General features: G+C 37.8%; 2 protein-coding genes across 4 annotated transcripts in view; one reads left to right on the top strand and one right to left on the bottom strand.

The window, feature by feature from the left end:
• The window catches only part of Il1rapl2 (interleukin 1 receptor accessory protein-like 2), a 1,278,324-nt gene that overhangs the window by 625,217 nt on the left and 633,707 nt on the right, over positions 1-19,400 (bottom strand). The window contains exon 4 of the mRNA NM_030688.2: positions 3,290-3,476. Coding sequence (NP_109613.1) covers positions 3,290-3,476 — 187 coding nt within the window. The remainder of the gene's footprint in view (positions 1-3,289; positions 3,477-19,400) is intronic.
• Positions 14,281-15,703, top strand: Tex13a (testis expressed 13A). Of its 3 annotated transcripts, none has more exons than XM_006528604.2 (3): positions 14,430-14,675; positions 14,762-14,892; positions 14,992-15,703. In XM_006528604.2, the coding sequence occupies exons 1-3, from the start codon at positions 14,498-14,500 to the stop codon at positions 15,664-15,666; spliced, it is 984 nt and encodes a 327-aa protein (XP_006528667.1). In that variant the 5' UTR covers positions 14,430-14,497; the 3' UTR covers positions 15,667-15,703. The 3 variants fall into 3 exon arrangements, with proteins under 3 accessions (NP_080745.2, XP_006528667.1, XP_006528668.1); XM_006528605.1 differs by having other exon boundaries at positions 14,541-14,607; NM_026469.3 differs by having other exon boundaries at positions 14,281-14,892.

The raw sequence follows: 19,400 nt of genomic DNA, 5'->3' as shown, positions 1-19,400 counted from the left end.
TCCCAGTATCCCAGTATCCCTTTGTGAATACATCCCAGCTAAGACTCATTTCTGTGATACAAGTGGGACGAGGACAATAACCATTAGAGGTTACCACCAACACATTTCACACAATCTTGGAAACTCACAAGAGAGTGTAAGAGTAACAGTATAAGAGAGACAATTAAAGGAATAGGGGTGAACATAATGGAAACAAGATTGTAAAGATTGCATATTTGAAAAGATAGCTACAAAAGAGCTGGGAAAATAAGACATAAGACATTTCAAAACTAGATTTTGTCCCAGAATGAACTTTCTACAAATATATCCTCCACTTCATATAGCAGTTCTATAGCCAGAGAAAATTTCCTTCCTGTGTTGTCAGGTAGGAAATTTAGACTTCAAAGAGGATAGAGTGCCATACCCAAATATTAACTTCAAGAAGAAAATATTTTCCTAGTACCTCAAAGCATCTTCTAGGGTTTGCTTGAACTTTAATGTGAGAATCAATGGTTAACAACAGATTTGGATGCCTCATAGTTTCTTTAGTGTCATATCCAAAATGAAAAGCATACATTACTATTTAGTTTTTCTGAGTCTCTAGTCTCTTCTTCCACAAAATACAGATAAAATATTTATATAGTAGTTCTAAAGATGGAGTCAATGAAGAGAACAAACATTTAGTATATTAAAGGAAAAGGGCAAATTTTACTGAAAGTAAAACAAACAAACAAAAAGCAGGATATCGGGAACTACTTACATGTACAACTAATGAATAAAGACAATGTGTTATGCAGATAGAGTGTAATGGTAACTGAAAAAGGTTATGACATCCTAGAAATTCTGTCATTTATGACAACATGGTGAGAACTAGAGATTATTGTATTAACTGAAGTCAGGTGCAAAGAGACATGTACCAAATGATTTAACTCGCATATAGAATGCAAAAAGCATCTCTTAGAAGTTGAGAGCAGAACTCACAGTACAGAGGAGGAGGAAGAGGTTAACTTCTTGAATTTACATTCATATGGCATCACAAGTTTGTGATATGGTTTTAATTTATAGTAAATTGACTATAATTAACAAGGTATTGAAGTTTTATAAAATATCTAAAAGAAAGGATTTTGAACATTCTCAACACAAACAAATGATACTTGCCTGAGGAGATAGCTTCCTTTAATCTAATGTAAATATTGCAATATAAATATTGCAAAATGTACACAACCATTAAAACATCACATTGCACAACTCTTACACACAATTTTATGCTCTTCTATCAATTAAGATAATTTAAAGTTAATAAACTAGACTTTAGACATTATTACTCAGGCAGAGCTTTGAAATCCTTTTGTTCTGTATTTATTGGTTCATTTGTAGAGGGGAGTGAGGGGTAGCATTTTCCTGGGAGTAAGTGACTAGGAGTGTTATAAGACATAAGTAAAGGGGCAGAAGGAAGGTAGCAGAAGATAAGAAGATGAGATAGAATGAATTACTGCACAAAGAGCTTGCTGACCTGGAATTTACCTCCAGCTGCTATCTCTGGGGTAGGTCAACTCTCCTTTTCCTCATAAAAAGAAAAATTGAAGTGAACTCTTTTATTACTTCTTTTTGAAGGTAGGAGCATGGCTGGTTTTCATGAACCTTGCATCATATCGAAGGATCCATGATCAAAACTGAAGCATTATGGAAAAGCATAGTAATTAAGAAAATGCTCTCTCAGGATGGAGAGATGGCTTAGTGGTTAATAGCACTGACTGCTCTTCTAGAGGTCCTGAGGTCAGTTCCAAGCACTCACATGGTGGTTCACAACCATCTGTAATGGGACCTGATGCCTCTTCTGGTGTGTCTGAAGACAGCTACAGTGTATGCATACAAACACCATAAATAAATGTAATACGATGCTTCTCTCGAAGATTCCTTCTCATTATTACAAAGCATAAAAACACTCACCATACAGAATTGTATTGATATTTAGGTAGGATAATGTAGAGACAAAGCTTATTGTAGGGAATAAAATATAATAATTACTTCATAGATGCAAAGGATTTTGATGATAGTATGAAAGGTTCCATTAAATTTCAATAGTCTGCTTGAGGGGATAAATGTTATTTGTAATAATAATAATATCTTTGTTAAGAAAAAAGAATTAGTGGAAGTGAGAGTTGAGCACATTCTCTTGGTATCTGTTAGTAAGTTACTCCAAGTGTGAAATGAACATGTTTCCAAATGTAAATTTTTCTACCAGCTTTGAATGTTCAGGTATCAGAATCCTTGGGTAGTGCAGGGCCACAGACTCCTACAGAAACAACCAAATTCAACTCTTAAGAAATCGGGTCCAATAATGCACACCGCACCTATAAAAAATGTACTTGATCACCTGTGGCTATCATATATAAGCGTGTATAAAGTGGCATGTGCTATGCTCTAGAAAATATTTTTATAGAACTATAAGGCCCCATGATTGTAGCAAGAATAATGTATCTAAAGTTGTATAACTATTCTCTGCTTTCTACCAGGCTTGTCCTGGTGTGCTTTAGTCTAGGTCTAGTGCAAGTGAAGGTCTGATTCTACCTATCTGCTTTTGTCCTGTGTTCTATTGGGGGGAGGAGATAACTGGCTTCAGAAATGTAGGCAAGTGTTAAGAGAGGCTATGTTACTTACTATGCTCTTCTAAAGCTACTACTCTTGAAAGACCACTTTCATTCTTTCTGAATTCCACTGACTGCTCCTTAGGAGTAAGAGTTAGCAGTTACCACTCATGTTTACTTCAATACTGTCTCTACACAAGTAAATATATTCTTCATTCAATGCCTTTCTATTAGACCTCTGAATATAGCTTACACCCAGCTAACCATAACCTTAACTGTGTTTACATGAGCAGCACGAAGCCTGTTTGTCACTTCTGCCTCTAATGTAGTAGCTCATCTTATGCATCATGGTAACAATGGTTATCCTTCATAGGTGATACTACTGATAATGATGGCCCTTTCTTCTTTATAAAGCATAGTATTTCTATATGTCCATTAACTGATTTGTTTTGTGTTTTGTTTTTAATCTTTATCCTTATTTGATTGGGTGTATTTTTTTTTTATTTTTAACAGTTGGGCAAAGTGAGTCAGCTTCTGACATCTGCTGATGGAAATGCATGAAAGTCAGTGACATATAGGAATTATATCTCCATGTCACTTGTTTGTAAATCTATTCATTTTTCCAAGAAAACTGTTTAATATCAAAAACTGGCAATTTTATTTCAACCCCTAAGGCTGCTTTTAAATAATGTTTTAAAAAACTAGACTTCATGCTAAGTTACCTTGTACCATACGACATCAGGTTCCTGATCAGACTTCTTAAAGTCATCCATGTCTGGGCATGAGATCTCCTTTCTTTTGGTAACTTCAGATTTCTCTAAGTAGCGGATCCTGCTATTGTAGCACAGGCCTGATTCATTCTCTGCAACAGTCAAGGACATTGACACCTTCATGCAATATGTGGAGTTTCTGTAGGAACAAAGAAATAAGAAAATGGCTTTATTGGCTGTTTACAACTTGTGTACTCTATATATTTCAAGAATATTGACTTTTCCATTTAGGGCATTGCCTAGAAATAAGAAATGGCATCAAACCAACACATAGCGACTTTTGTCTTCAACCAACAAAATGGTATGAAGCAAAATGGTTATGGGAACATTCCTGATTATGAGATAGTTACAGAGTTCCAAGGCTAAGATGTAGCAATCTATGAAAGTGTAACACAGTCAGACTTCATTCCTAGCAATAAAAACTGTTTCCTGAAATGTTAAAGAGGAAAATTGTGGGTTCCTTATGAGAACTGTTGTCAGAGACATTTCTGTTCTTTGTATCTTTTGGTAGTTCTCCTAGTGATTGTGGAACTTAACATTGGTTTCTACCCCAACTATTCCTTCCGTAAGATGTATGTATGTGTATAGGTATACAGGATACCTGTTAACATATATAGCTTTTATTTTACTTAACTTTTTAAATCATATTTAAGATAGTAGTGACTATGTTTGTATACTCAGATTTATACTTCTCTTTCAAGGGTAGAATCACTAAGTTGACATAACTATATATTTCGAGTTGAGTTTGAGATAATCATTACTTATCACAATATAAATTGTTTTTCATCACTCAAGAATAAGGCTCAGTTCAATCAGTGATGATCAAAGTTGTCTGAAGTAACAAAATAGACTCCTACATTCTCAGAAGAAAGGGAGCCCCCTTGCTTACTGTAATGGTTGAAGATAATTGTCAATTTGATAGTATCTATATTCATCTAGGAGAACTACCCTGAACATGATTCACTACATTACCTAATTCCATGATGCTAATCACATTTAGGGTAAGTCTTCCTACCACAAGAAACTCATTCTAAAACCATATATATGTGTTTAAAATACTTCTTTAAATGGGATAGTGGTGGGAAGTCCTACCCCTAGACAAAGATCATTAATTAACTAATGACTGCTAACACATAAAGGAACAGCTTCTCCTTAGGGATGAAGCTCCAATGGGGAAAAATGGGAAGTATCAATGGTAGCTGCACAAATCAAAGTAGTTGTAAAGTCCTATATTGGGCAGAATTAGCATGCCAAATACACTTTTGAAGAGGGACCCAAATGGTTGGTGCCATGCATAGTTTAGTAGTCATTCTTTGAAATTTTACAACATTCCAAACATTCAAAACCCAGAAAGGCAATGGCTGTACACATTCGGGTTACAAACAAACATAATCAGTGAAAATAATAACGAACAAAACACTCATAAACTGGGACTAGGCAAGTGTTATCAAAGGATAGTACTAAAGTAAACCAACTCTGACATTCAAGTACAGCACCAGTATATTCTGTATGATACTGCTTTCCATTGTTTCTAATGTGGGATTCCAAAACCAAACAACTGGGATTCAAAAAGAACAAATGATTGGAGCTGGAGAGATGACTCAAGTAAGTGCATTTTTGCTCTTGCAGAGGACCAAGATTTAGTTCTCAGCACTTACATGGTGGCTCATAACCATCTTTAACTCCAGTTATAGAGGAGATACCACAGAAAACATTGACACAACAATCAAAGAAAATGCAAAATGCTGAAAGCTTCTGACCCAGAACATCCAGGAAATCCAGGACACAATGAGAAGACCAAACCTAAGGACAATAGGTATAGAAGAGAGTGAAGATTCCCAACTTAAAGGGCCAGTAAATATCTTTTTTGTGTGTATTTTTTCCATTTTTAATTAGGTATTTAGCTCATTTACATTTCCAATGCTATACCAAAAGTCCCCCATACCCCCCCACTCCCCTACCCACCCACTCCCCCTTTTTGGCCCTGGCATTCCAGTAAATATCTTAAACAAAATTATAGAACAAAACTTCCTAACCTAAAGAATGAGATGCCTATAAACATACAATAGGCCTAGAGAACTCAAAATAGATTGGATCAGAAAAGAAATTCCTCCCATCACATGATAGTCAAAACACAAAATACGCAAAAAAAAAAAGGAAGAAAAAGGAAAAGAAAAATGTTAACAGTAGTAAGGAGAAAACGTCAAGTAACATATAAAGGTAGACCTATCAGAATTACAGCAGACTTCTCACCAGAGACTATGAAAGCCAGAAGATCCTGGGCAGATGTTATACAGACCCTAAGAGAACACAAATGGCAGGGCAGTGGTGGCAAACGTCTTTAATCCTAACACTTGGGAGGCAGAGGCAGGGGGATTTCTGAGTTCGAGGCCAGCCTGGTTTACAGAGTGAGTTCCAAGACAGCCAGCCAGAGCTACACAGGTAAACCCTATCTTGAAAAACAAAACAAAACAAAACAAAACAAAAGAGAGAGACAGAGACAGAGAGAGAACACAAATGCCAGCCCAGGCTACTATATCCAGCAAAACTCTCAATTACCATAGATGGAGAAAACAAGATATTCCATGACAAAACCAAATTTACACAATATCTTTCAACAAATCCAGCACTACAGGGGATAATAGATGGAAAATGCCAACAAAAGGAGGGAAAGTATACCCTAGAAAAAATAAGAAAGTAATCTTCTTTCAATAAACCCAAAAGAAGATAGCCACACAAACATAAAAATAACAACAAAAATAACAGGAAGCAACAATCACTATTCCTTAATATCTCCTAACATCAATGGACTCAAGGGAATCTCACTGAAGAAACAAGCCACTCATAAGGGTAGTTAGGCCTCATGTCCCTGAGTAGAAAGCTAACAGAAAACAAACACAATGGCACCTTTGAAGGTTTTTTGTCTCAAAAAGTTAAGTCATGGAATTTTTTTAACACTTTATGTCCTTTGCATATGTATTATGGCTTCTAGTTGTGTGATTTCGTGTGATTTCTGTGTGTGCTAATGTGTGTCTTGGCTTCTAAAAAAAAAAGAAAAGAAAAAAGAAAAAGAAATAATAGATAGAACGCATAGTCATATAAAATAAGTTCACTATCCAAAATGCACTTATCCGTGAGCAGAAAATAAGGTAAAAGAAAGGACAAATCTAATACAGAGGTTTCTTTACAGTGCACCAACTTTAAAGTAGGACAAACAAGATTTAGCTACTTCATTGACACAAACAAAACCCAATGTCAAACATGGACAACTTTTCTTCAAGTTCTTGGTCAAAGAAATTCAAGAATCTTCTAAAACAATTTGGCTATTCACCATGTCCTTGGTTGTCTCCCAGAACTTGAAGGTCAGTATTATTAAAGACAGCACACACTTTAAACACAGGACTTATAAGAATAGACCTGGAGCTCACTTAGGAAAATCAATCATAAGAACAAATTATCATCTTATCTAAAAGTGTTATGCAAACTTCCAAGGGAGAAAAACAATCAATAGTGCTACCCAGATGTAAAACCTATGAGCTTCAACAATGACAAGCATGACACGATATACGTGCAATGGTATGACAGTAAACTTATATTTGGAGGAAGGGGAGTAACCAACAGTTCTCTAATTGGATGTACAGCCAGTTCATGTGGAATCCATGCCTGGTGCTGTAAACCTAACCAGCTACTCATGGTTGCATGGATCGTAGAGGAGAACCCACTTACTGCTACTTTCTTAACCAGTGTAATTTATAGCTGAATTTTAAATACTTATCCTTATACCCATATACAGATGTATCTCTCACCAAAGAAGTTCCTTTGTGCAACAGAGACAGACCATTTAGTAAAGTCAACATGTAAAGCTCAGCTTACTGTGGGGACCTCAACTCCAAGAGATACAGTAGCAACACAAACCCTAAACGAAGCCTCATGGAACATTCTGGAAGGAGGTACAAGAAGATTGTAAATGCTAGAAGACTAGGATGCTATGAGATAGTATCTTCTTTATTTGACAGGAAAGCTATATCCACAAAATCTCAAAAGTATGTTCACTTATATAAGAACCATATAATGACGAGACCAGGTGATATCTTAACTTGGGTGAGGGAACTCTCTCAAGTAACTACCCCTAGATGAAGAGCCATAGGCAATTAATGGCTGCTGAGAGATAAAGATTCAGTCTTTTTCAGGGATGAACTCCCTCATAGGTTATTGAATCGCAAGTGGCCAATACTAAACAAATACACAATACAAGCAACACTAAATAGAATCAGCAAGCATGTGTGTGTGTGTGTGTGTGTGTGTGTGTATGTATGTTCGTGCATGTGTGAGAGAGAGAGAGAGAGACAGACAGACAGACAGACAGACAGCAATAATTAAAGAAGAGTTCATTAATTTAAGAGGAAGTGAGAATGTGGGGAACATGGGCAGAGTTTAGGGAAGAAGGAGGGATAAAATAATATAAATACAGCTTTAATATATTAAATTCTCAAAGGTTTTTAAATTAAAATTTAAAAGTCGTTTGACATTTTTAAAGTAGTATTGTAATGATGTACATCATGCCAAATAAAATATGTAAAATATCAATTATTTGTCATATATTAGGTATTCAATAAATTATAATTATAAAACCAGAATTTTTAGTATAGCTTGCAGTTATCCATATCATCAATAAATAATAACAATAATGTATACTTATATGAAAATCACAAGCAATCACAAATATATTTTAGAGACAAAATAATGATTGCAAACATTTAAAATAAGCCAGTAGGTAGGACAGTTACTTGAACAGGAAATAGTCTGCAGGTGTTAATTTGGGGAACAAATCAAATACCAGAGGACCAGGAAAGCCTGAAAGGATCAAAAAGATACACTGAATTAGATACTAAAAGGAGAACAAATGAAAAGAAAATTTCAGGTACTATAAAATACTAGCTACAGGACAAAGGTCAGAACTTTGGAGGTTAAAAGGTTAATGATGGCCCACTAAATTTTCTGGTAGACTTTTTGGACAAATGTTTTCTATAATAAAATCCAGACCTCCAGGCAAAGATTTGCAGGCACAAGAGATGCTCTCATGTGTTCATTCTCCAACCTCTCCAAAGACTAAATTGATTTAGACCCTGTGAGCAGCACTTGTATTAACTTGGGGTGACCATAAGGGCAGGGGACTCACCCTGAGGATGGCTGATAAGTTGCAGGAGGAAATGTTTCAATCCCTTCCCTAACCCTTAAACACAAACAACCGTAGGCCAGGGCCCTGCTTATACTCATTCTAGATCTGCTCACTGGCATGTCAATTGTGACTGACAAATTGCTTGTTAACCCATGAACAAGCCCTAATATGAAATGGTTGGTGATAACCAAGGTCTCCCGAACTTAAAGACAAGGCCTAGTTTGAGTCCTGTTGTCACTGCGGCTGACCTAGAAGAGGTGTGATCAAGGTTCCCTGACAGTCTGAGATTCAAGTTGATTTTTATTAGTCATGTAATCCAGCTCTGGCACAGTTCCTACTAACAATCTTGCATTATTTAGATTTTATTTTGAAAAATGCCTCAGGCAAGTTCTATTTAAAAAAAAAATTCCTGCAAGTGGGGCCTAAATGTTACTTTTTCTTTCATTAGGTACAATTAGAGCTCTGCTAGGTTGAGGAGGCAGGCTGACTAGTATGCAAGAATGACGATCATAAATTTTTATTCTCTCTCTCTTCACATCCCAAGAGGGACAAGAAACACACTCTGGCTTAATGTAAGGAAAGGGCCTTTACAATGCTATCCCAGCAATAGCTTACAATTACTTGCATCTGTAATCTTTGCAGGAAGAATTATCTCTTTGTATCCATAAGGGAATTGTTTCAGGATGCCCCAACACAATTCTGAAGCAAAAAATTTCAGATGCTTAAGCTTATTTTTAATAGAGGATAATATATTTGCATATAACTTGTGTACATTCTCCTGGATACTTAAAATAATTTCCAAATGACTCGTAACTAATAAAATGTAGAAGCTATGTAAATATGTAAATAATGGTTATACTATATTGTCTAGTGACTACTGACAAAAAGTCAGTATATGTTCAGTACTGACAGAATTATTTTATTTCTATGAATCTTTGGTTCATAGATATTTGGGTCCAGGAGTGTAAAACTAACAAAACAAAAAAGAAGCTGCCTCTAAGTCCACAGTTTTTATCATAGTTAATTCTACCATCATAAGGGAAAATGAGTGGGCAAGGTATCAAATAACAGGAATAAAATGTAAATGTAAAGAAGATTAAAAATTAACTTTGTAAAATGTGTCTAGCTAAGATGAAGATCTCTTGGTTGTTAATTTCAGAAATGGATACTAACATTGCTTAATACTCAAACTAATTTGTGGTTATCGTGTCAATTTTGTAAGCTGGTAAAATTAGAAGTATGTGTTTACAAATAACGTACTAAGAAAAATTTTATTGACATATGTAGCAAATCTGCTGCTGCAAATTTTCAAATAAATGTCATAGCTTTCTATACAAAAGTTTAATGCCCTCTAGTTTAAGTTGCATTTCTTGCTTTTTTTCCTACCAAATGCAATTCTAAGAGGGAATGTTGATAAAACGGTTTCTCAGGCAAAGGCAAGACTCAAACTTTCATTAAAAAAAATCGAAATATCCATTATAACCCACATTTATAAGTTGTTTACATTACAAAATCTAAAGTTTGGTTTGAGTATATATGATTTTGTGTAACACATGGGTTAATCAATGGTCAGGAATCTAAAAAATAGGAAAAATTAAACCTAAAATTAGAAGCATTAGGAAAAGGGCTTATGATATAGCAGAATTCTTTTTAAATGGTTCCTTTCATAGTCTTAGTTCCTTTAAAAAATTTTTTTTGGTTGTAAATTCCAAAAATATCTAGTGATCAACAACCTAAAAAACCCTTCATTTTGGCACTTTAAAAATGTAATTGCTGACAGGAGCCTGATATAGCTGCCTCCTGAGAGGCTCTGCCAATGCCTGACTAATACAGAAGTAGATGCTCACAGCCATCCATTGGACAGAGCACAAGGTCCCCAATGAAGGAGCTAGATAAAGTACCCAAGGAGCTGAAGGGGTTTGAAGCCCCCTAGGAGGAACAACAATATGAACTAACCAGTAATGTCAGAGCTCCCTGGGACTAAACCACCAATCAAAGAAAACACATGGTGGGACTCATGGCTCCAGCTGCATATGTAGCAGAGGATAGCCTAGTTGGTCATCAATGGGAGGAGAGACCCTTGGTCCTGTAAAGGTTCTATGTCCCAGTGTAGGGGAATGCCAGAGCCAGGAAGTGGGAGTGGATGGGTTGTGGAGCAGGGGGAGGGGAGAAAGAATAGGGGATTTTTGGAGGGGAAACTAGGAAAGGGGATAACATTTGAGATGTAAATAAAGAAAATATCTAATTAAAAAAATAAATACACACATATAAAAATGTAAATTGGAGCTACAAGGACAGCTTTTCAGTTAAGCACATTCACAGCTTCTAAAGGACCCAGGTTGAATTCTAGCACCCATATAGCTGCTTGCCACCATATATAACTACAGTTCCAGAGAATGTAACACTGTCCTTTGGATTCCACAGGCACTGCACATGTATGTGATGCACAGATAGGCATTCAGGCATAAATGCACAAAAAACAAAACTTGTAAAAACTGAAAATCCCCCCCCCACACACACAAACCAATCTACTATTGTTAAAGGAGACTGTCCTCCTCCAAAGGGGGGAAAAATATTGCTGTAGCAAATTCCCATGTCCTTTGCTGATTTTTCATTCCTCAAAATTTATTAGTAAAAGAAAACTTTCTTATGTCTGTGCAGCATAGTGTTACACATGCATGCCTGGTGCCTGTGGCTATTAGAAGAGGATATTAGATCTCCTGAAAGCAGAATTTTTAGACAATTGTAAGCTGCCATGTCAGTGTTAAGAAATGAATCTACATTCTCTTTAAGAATAGCCAGTGCTCTTAAATCAATGAGCCATCTCTCCAGTCCATAGAAATATTTTTGAATTTAATGCAACAATTTTAAAACTAATTTAAACAGTAACTACACAAAGCTACAACCATATAATATTAATGCAATAGAAGACCAAAAAGAGGGCTAATTGGCAAGTTTATTGATGACATTCAATGAAAAAAAAAGTTCTATGTAATCATTAAAATGACAACTATTTGCTACTTGCTATGCTAGATATATACATTGAAAGTAAATAAATCTAATGTAAGAATAAAAAGTATTTAAGCTATAAAAGAACTTGGAAGAAATACAAGGTCATTTGAAAAAAAATCCCCTTTAGTTAAGTACTTTTAGTTCGTAGAGTTTTGAAGAGTCAGAGGTTTTGTGTTTTGTTTTGTTTTGTTTTGTGTTTTGTTTTGCTTTGCTTTGCTTTGCTTTGCTTTGCTTTGCTTTGCTTTGCTTTTTACATGATGTTGTATCAAACAAAGATATGTTGGAGGTATGAACAGGGAATATTTTCTCAAGTGCTTTGATCTTCCACTGATATAAATATCCAGCCTTTGGCATGTTACAGTTAATCTCCAACTCAGAATCATCTACTTATATCCTTATAGTTCACAGTATAGTTAGGGAATATGTGAAGGTAACTCTAGAAAATAAATTTAACTGTACTTGAGAAGATTGTTGTTTGAGAAAATATAGCCCCTAAAATCAAGAGACATGGGTTCAAACCCCACCTCTACAGTATCTTAACAATGGGTCTTTGGTCAGATGACTCTCAAATTTTTGGGATATGAAAAAAAATGAGAATAGTAAATGCAATTGTGCTGATAGGGTTATTACATTCCCAAATGTCAGAACTGTAAAGTCTGAGAGATTTTGATGAATTTGCTAACAAATTTCATGAACACTTATTGACAGAAGACATGGGCTTCCTAGGTCTTAATTCAGTTTTTTGTTTGTTTGTTTGTTTGGGATTTTTTTGTTTGTTGGTTGGTTGGGTTTTTTTGTTGTTGTTGTTCTGTTTTGTTTTTGTTTTTGTTTTTAGAGACAGGGTTTCTCTATGTAGCCCTGGCTGTCCTGAAACTCGCTATGTAGACCAGGCTGTCCTCAAACTCAGAAATCCCTTTGCCTCTGCCTCCCAAGTGCTGGGATTAAAGGTGTGTGCCACCACTGCCCAGCAAGGTCTGAATTCATAAACCTTAAGTTAATAGTAATTCAGAGCAACAGAATTTTAATTGTTTAGTCAAACTTTATGTCTCTTAGAATATCCTTTTAATGGATATTATTATTTTAAAATAAACATATTTTTATTCATGTAGGAGATACCTGTGAAAGATAAAAGAAGATACTTGTTGCCTGAGAGCTGTAGTTATAGGTGGCTGTGTGTCACTCAATGTGCTTGCTGGGAACTGAACTCAGGTCCTCTGGAAGAACATCCATCAAATGTTCTTAATTATTGCATCATTAGAGGAAATAGGGTGAGATGTGGATGGTTGAAGGACAAAAATAGTGGATACATATGATATATATTTTTAAAGTCCTACAGATTATACTATTCTGACGGTGAACTTCCATCTCAAATTTAATTAATACTGTACTAAATTATCTCAGTAATTTTAAAAAGTGAAACTAATATTGATGTTGGGAATAAAGTAGGCAGAAAATGCTTTCTGCTCAGTTTTCTAAAAACATAAAATGGCTTAAAATACCTACTAATTCTTTTAAATTAAAAAAAAACACTTCACATTAAAGTAATAAAAATAAAATGGTAAATAAGTTAAATAAACTACAGGTCAATATGATGTACTCTACATACATTTCCTGCTTAACTACAGCCTAATTCAAATGCTTAAACAAATCTCAACTTAAAAGTTCTAGAAAAAGCTGAATTTCCTCCAGTCAAAATAAACTGGTTTTCAACTAATCCCAGGCAGCATAGTGATCTAATAATGCCCAGTAAGTCAAATGCCTTGCTACAACCAATCAGGTAGTCTCCTTTCAGGTTTGGCTTATCTATCCCTCTGTTTTGTCTGATGGTTGAAATGCTCTTAATTATTTTTACTATTTCTTAATAATGCTGAATTCATGAACTATCATTTATTCAAATAAATTTTAATTTGCAGATTTTTTTCTCTTTTAATCAAGAAGTGGTGACTTGTGGTTGGGTTTTTATTTGTTTGTTTGTTTGTTTGTTTTGCTCTTTGTTTTTTTTTGGGGGGGGGGGGTTGGAAGAGTTTGGTAATGGAAGTCTTTAAGACATGTGAAACACTGCACCTCCAGGCTGAAGCACATCAGTCCTTGGCAAGGAATAAGCTCCTGGCAAGAGGAGCATGTAAATTTTAAATCCTCCTTTGGAGAGTTTCATTTCTTTTTGCTTCAAGTCTTTTTTGTCTTGCTCTTCCCCACAGCATGAGGATTTGTGTGTGTGTGTGTGTGTGTGTGTGTGTGTGTGTGTGTGTGCGTGTGCATGTGTGTGTGTGGTGCGTGCATGCATGTGTTTGTGTGTGTGTGTGTGTGTGTGTGTGTGTGTGTGTGTGTGTGTGTGTAAGTTTCCCTTATTTCCAAGGAGGTATGGAGACCTTCCACTAACTTTCCTTACTACTTTCACAGTCTGGAAGTTGGAACAGTCGTTAGTTAAAAGCCATGAGAATTTGACTGAAGATTTCCTTCTCTTAAGTCTTTGGAGAGAGATAGGCTAGCAAGGTTGTGCTTTCTCCCTTGAAGCATGGTAGGCAGGTCTTTGCACGGGTGTTAGGTGGACTCTACAGCAAGTAGACAGACATGGTCTATCTGAACCTCCTCTGATCAAGAACTGGAAAGGTGAGATCTGCTCTGAAGACACTTTAAACAGCAGCTACCAGGAGTCATTATGACATAATAGTTGGGGGGTGGAGCCAGAGAGCCTGGTGGGAGGGGAAGGGAAGGGAGGGTTCCAGAAGACCAGAGGGGAGGGAAGGGGAGGGGATGGGTGGGAATGGGAGAGCCGGGAAGAACAAACGGCCAGTAAGACACTGAAGGAGAGAAGAGGTGCTAAAACCAAGAGGCTAAGGGAGCAAGGACTACAGGTTTATTTCATCTTCCAGGGCCAGAAAAGTCTGTAAGACACTCAACCACCATGGCCTTGAATCCTGAGGATCTTGGTAGTGGGTTCCGGCATAGCAAGGTGTCAATGTTCATCAATGAACAAATGGCCAAGCACGACAAAGGCCCTGATTTCTACCTTGAGAACCTGTCCCTGTCTTGGGAAGAGGTGGAAGACAAGTTCAAAGTCATCCTTGAGGATAGTGAGGTCTCTAATGAGGCTCGGGAAGCCTGTGCCTGGGGTACCCTGGCCTTGGGTGTGCGCTTCGCTCACAGGCAAGGCTGCTTACAAGGGCATGGGGTGCAGTGGCTACAAGACTTGTCTAGCCTACATAAGATGTCTGCACTCTCCTTGTCACCAGACCTGAAGCAGCTCATCCACCAGCAAGAGATGGCTCAGAAGGAGGTAGCTCTCCAGCTTCAAATGGCTCAGGCCAAACTAGAAGAAGTGCAGAGAGAGAGAGACCTACTGAGACTGAAGATCCTCCAAGCAGTAAGCTTGTCACCTGGTCCTGTCTTACCCCTTCCCATCCCATGCCTATGTCAATACCACATTCTTCAAAGGAGTCTTAACCTTTCCACTTTTTCCTAGGAGCTGAGGGCTCTCCCGAATGCAGTAAGACCAGCTGTGGCCATTCCTCCCGCTGTTGTCAGAAGAGGAGGGATAAGGACACAATGGTCAAGCACAAAGGAGAACTTGGCAGAGTGGATGGCTGCTGCCACAGGAAGACCGAATGAGAGGGCAAATATGAGCGACACTGCCCTGTCAGGGACAATAACTTCCCCAGAAGAGGTCTTGGAGGATCCCAATGGAAGTTTCATGAAGCTTCTAGGAGTCATGAAGTGCAAAAATTATCCCCTGAAAAGGCAGAGATTAGATCTCAGACCCAAGAAGGCATCCATGTGCTCTTTCTCTCAGTCCCTAAATCTGAGATCCACTGTGTCCTCTGAGCCCTTTATTGTCCAACTCCCAGCCTCATTCACATACTCCTATGAAAGCCCCTTCCCAGCCATACCCACCACATCCCAACTACCGACCACAGAAAGACAGCCTCATGTGTATCCCTATTCTATGGCCTCTGATATAAGTCATCTGTCTGATATGAGAATCCACAGAGGAGATCATCAAGAACTACCAAAAGACAAGAGATTTTCAGCATTCCGTAGGCCTGGGGATTGGGACTGTCCTTGGTGTAAAGCTGTGAATTTTTCAAGGAGGGAAAACTGTTTCCACTGTGGGAAGGGGATTTGGCTGCAAAACCCTTAGTGAATTTGGAATGCAAAATAGAACTGAAACAAACAAATGGGAAATCAGTTTCTGGGGGAGTTTGGAGGGTCCTCCAGAATTGGAGAAGGGGAGTTGGGGTGGTCATGAAGAAAATGGGATAAATCTTGGTGTGAGATACGGGATGGTAGAAATGGTTTGGGGAGGCAGATGTTTGGAATGATTTCTGTTGTATTCCAGATCACTAGCATTCACAACCCCAGAATGGCCTCACTCTGTGTGTTTGTGTGTTTGTGTGTATGTTGGTGTGTGTGTGTGTGTGTGTGTGTGTGTGTGTGTGGTATGTATATGTGTATTATCTCCTTAGTGCCTGGTGGACCAAGATAGCTAAATACACAAAATCCTTCCCTCTCCACATGCTTAGCCCTCAAATGAGGAAGTCAAAAGGATTATTTGATGCAAACCGGTTCTCAATGTGGAGAATCTGAAGGGAGGTAAATTCTAAGGCCAGGATGGGATTGGATAAAGAGTCAGTGGATAACTTGAAGTTGTGTCCTGGATCATAGCCATACTGGAGGGCATAGCCTATGCCTAGATCTGGCTAAGGTGGGGAACAGCCCCATCTATTTTCCAGACAACTTTAGAGGAGCATTAGTGGGAGAATCCAGAGTACAGAGCTGCTCATTGGACTCCAGAGAACTCAGCTATTTCATACTTCCTGCAATTGTGTTATACAAAGATCCATTTTATCACAATAGGCTAAGAAGTGGGTTTCTGTTCTGGCCTACTAGATTCTCTCCATGTCAAGGTAGCACAAGAAGAGCAAAATGTTTTCTCTTTCTTTTTTTTGTCCTTCCCCCACTCCCCATCTAATTTTTGAGGCAAGGATTTTTGTAGCTCATCACACCCTCAAACTCACTATGTAGCTGAAAATGACCTTGAATTACACATCTTCTTGATTCCATTTCTAAAGTTTTAAGGTTGTAGATCTGTATTATAATGCCTGGATCAGAAAAGTAGTTTAAAAAACACTTCATCAAACAAACTACTGGAATTGACAGGGGAGTTGAATTAGCTGCTAGTAAGTAGTAGATTATCCCAAATTTCCCAGGAAAGAACTTGGTAGGGCACTTACGTTCTGAGGGAATTCTATTACCCCTAACAGGTCAAGCCTAGTGAGGTTGTTCCCAGGAGTGAAGTGGATAAGAGGCTCATGTTCTGGCAGAGTAATATCAAAAGAAATTAAACCATCAAATGGGACCTGGAATGGGTTACTCTAAAGTTTATGATTGATTCAATTAACATGGCAGAGATTTTCCACCTGAATGAGAGTTCTGCAAGACTACAGAGGATGCCAGCACCAGGTACAAGCAAGGATTTCTAAGATTATACAGCCTCTTAATAGAAATCGTCCCTAGTCCCCAGAGGGCAGAACCAGAGACAGATCTGAACAGGAAACTTCTGCCAACTGCTCCAAGGTGAGTCAGCTACTGAGAGTGCACAGAGGGTTTGCCAGTCCACATGGACCAAAGCATAGTGTTAGCTGATGGCCTTCTTCCAACTTGGCATCATGCTAAATGGAGGAGAACATGGATTTCAAAGGCTCTTGGTATATTCAGAAAGTGGAACAGAACTCTGTCTCAGTGGGAGGGCAGTGGGATGGAAAGGTATGAGTTGGAGGAGGGGGTAAAAGCTGGGCTGGAGGTTGGTCTTTTCCTCTCTCTCTTGTGGTTCTAAGATATGTCAAAATTAACTATGTGTAAATTTTAATCCACAGGTCGAAGGAGGAAGAGGGACTGTACCTGAGCCAGATTGAGGAACTACTAGAAGAGCACTGGCTATCCTCTAGGCACTACAAGCCTAGAGAATGAGACGCTGCTGTAGCTGTGAAACAACCAGAGGAACAGAGATCTGATTTTAGATCGTCTGTTATTGGTGAAGGTATAGTTGCCATCAGGATTAGAGGCCAGATCCCTAGCTTGCAATTTTCCAAACACTTTTTGGGCTCAGTTATCTCCCTCTACTGCAGGGCTTCCTAATTTCAGTGTCTTTGGATTTGTATAAATCTTTGCTATCTGGATTTGGATAGATCTTTATTGTGGGTTACAGTTTCTTGCGCATTGTAGGGTGATCAGGAGAATTCCTAGTCTTTATTTGTCTATGTGATTCATTCCCTAACCTTTCCATTGTGACAACCAAAATTGCCTCTGGGCTATAGCTGTATGTCCACTAGAAAGCAAAATCAACCTGAGTTAGGAACCTATCAGGCAATGAAGTATGTAACAGTGTGAACAGGGGAAGAATCAAAAGGCAAAATCACAGAGTTTGAGGCAGCTGAACAAAGTCCATGAAGCCTTGCATTTATTGTACATATTCAAGCACACTCAGGATGGTGGCTGAGCAGAAACTACAAGAAGTGAGGAGAACTTCTGCAAGTCCTATAGGCTGTGAAGAGAAGGACTAAAATGAGGTTAAGAGAGTGAGTAGGGGAAACCTTGAGCTATTCGGAAGGAAGTAGCAGAAGAGAACTTGGAATGCAGGCAATATGATCACATGTATTGTACCATATAATATGATCACCTATGAGATCGTATAAAATCCTGAGGCAAACCTATTGGATTACTAAATTTTATAATTCAAAGGACAACACCATTTGTTATTTCACTAAACAAAATCCATTCAAGTTTTTGCCTGAAGTTCTGCTGAGATACATTTAGTTATGTTTTTTAAAGGTTTTGAAAGACATTTTGAAAAGGGAACTTAGGGCTAGGGGATGAGAAAAATGAGGTACAAGATGTTGCAGGGTCAAGTAAGGCCAAGGAGATAGTACTCCTTATATATGTCTGTTTTATAAATGTAGTGAAATTATTTTGTCCCCACCCCCAAAGACAAAACATAGATTTATAGGCATGGGTAATTTGGAAAGGCTGTATCTTCCTCTGAGACAGGAGACTGAGTGACTAGATAGTAGGAAAGCAAGGTGTCTTTTGTTGTGTGTTAGGCTTGTGTTTACATTGAACAAGGATATAAAAGAGGGGAGCTTTCTGAAGGGTGCTTTATTTCAGAGTATTCAGGCAGTGGGGTGAGGGGAAATAATGGATGGCTAAATATGGGTGACTCATTTGTAAAAGGGCCCAACCAAAAGGAAACTTGGCCTTAGCATAGCATCAGAACTCTAGAGCAGGGCTTTAGGATAGAGGCTAGGAATGGAGTCATAAGAAGGACACCAGACACAAGTATTGGCAGTGTCATAACATATTCTTATTATTTTGTTCTAGTAAAATCCTCACACTGTTTGGATATTCGTTTTATGTTTGAAAGGATTGGAGAAAAAATAAAATCATCTCCCTGAAAGCACATATGGCACACTTTCTTTCAGTCTAAGGTCTAAAGTGTGGTAGCATATGCCTAAGATACTAGTATTTGGGAAGCAGAGATGAGGTGATCAACACAGGAATGAGGGTAGCCTAGGCTACATGGTGAGTCCAAGCCCATCCTAAGCTTTATAGAAAGACTGTCTCAACAAAATAAAATTAAAATGATAACTATAAAACTTAAAAAGTGACAACCAAAATTAATTGTGAGTTTATCATTTGAGTAGCTTCTACAAACCCATACAGGCAGGAAGATTTCTGTGGCTCTAGACCAAGGAAACATAGTGACAAGGCAGCTATGAACAAAGAAAACTTTAAAGACAAAATTCTTGGGCTAAAAGATGGCTCAGTGGGTAAAAATACTTTGCCACCAAGTATAAAGACCTAAGTTCCATCCCTGGA

This window comes from Mus musculus, chromosome X (assembly GCF_000001635.26).
Source record: "Mus musculus strain C57BL/6J chromosome X, GRCm38.p6 C57BL/6J".
Taxonomy (NCBI): Eukaryota; Metazoa; Chordata; class Mammalia; order Rodentia; family Muridae; genus Mus; species Mus musculus.
Note: the sequence above shows the minus strand (reverse complement) of the source record. Positions and strands in the feature narration are given on the sequence as shown.

Excerpts from the sequence above, each read along its gene's own strand:
- Tex13a (NM_026469.3), top strand. The coding sequence starts at position 14,434 with ATGGCCTTGAATCCTGAGGATCTTGGTAGTGGGTTCCGGCATAGCAAG. Across the intron at positions 14,893-14,991 it reads GACTGAAGATCCTCCAAGCA|GAGCTGAGGGCTCTCCCGAA; the intron begins GTAAGCTTGTCA and ends ACTTTTTCCTAG.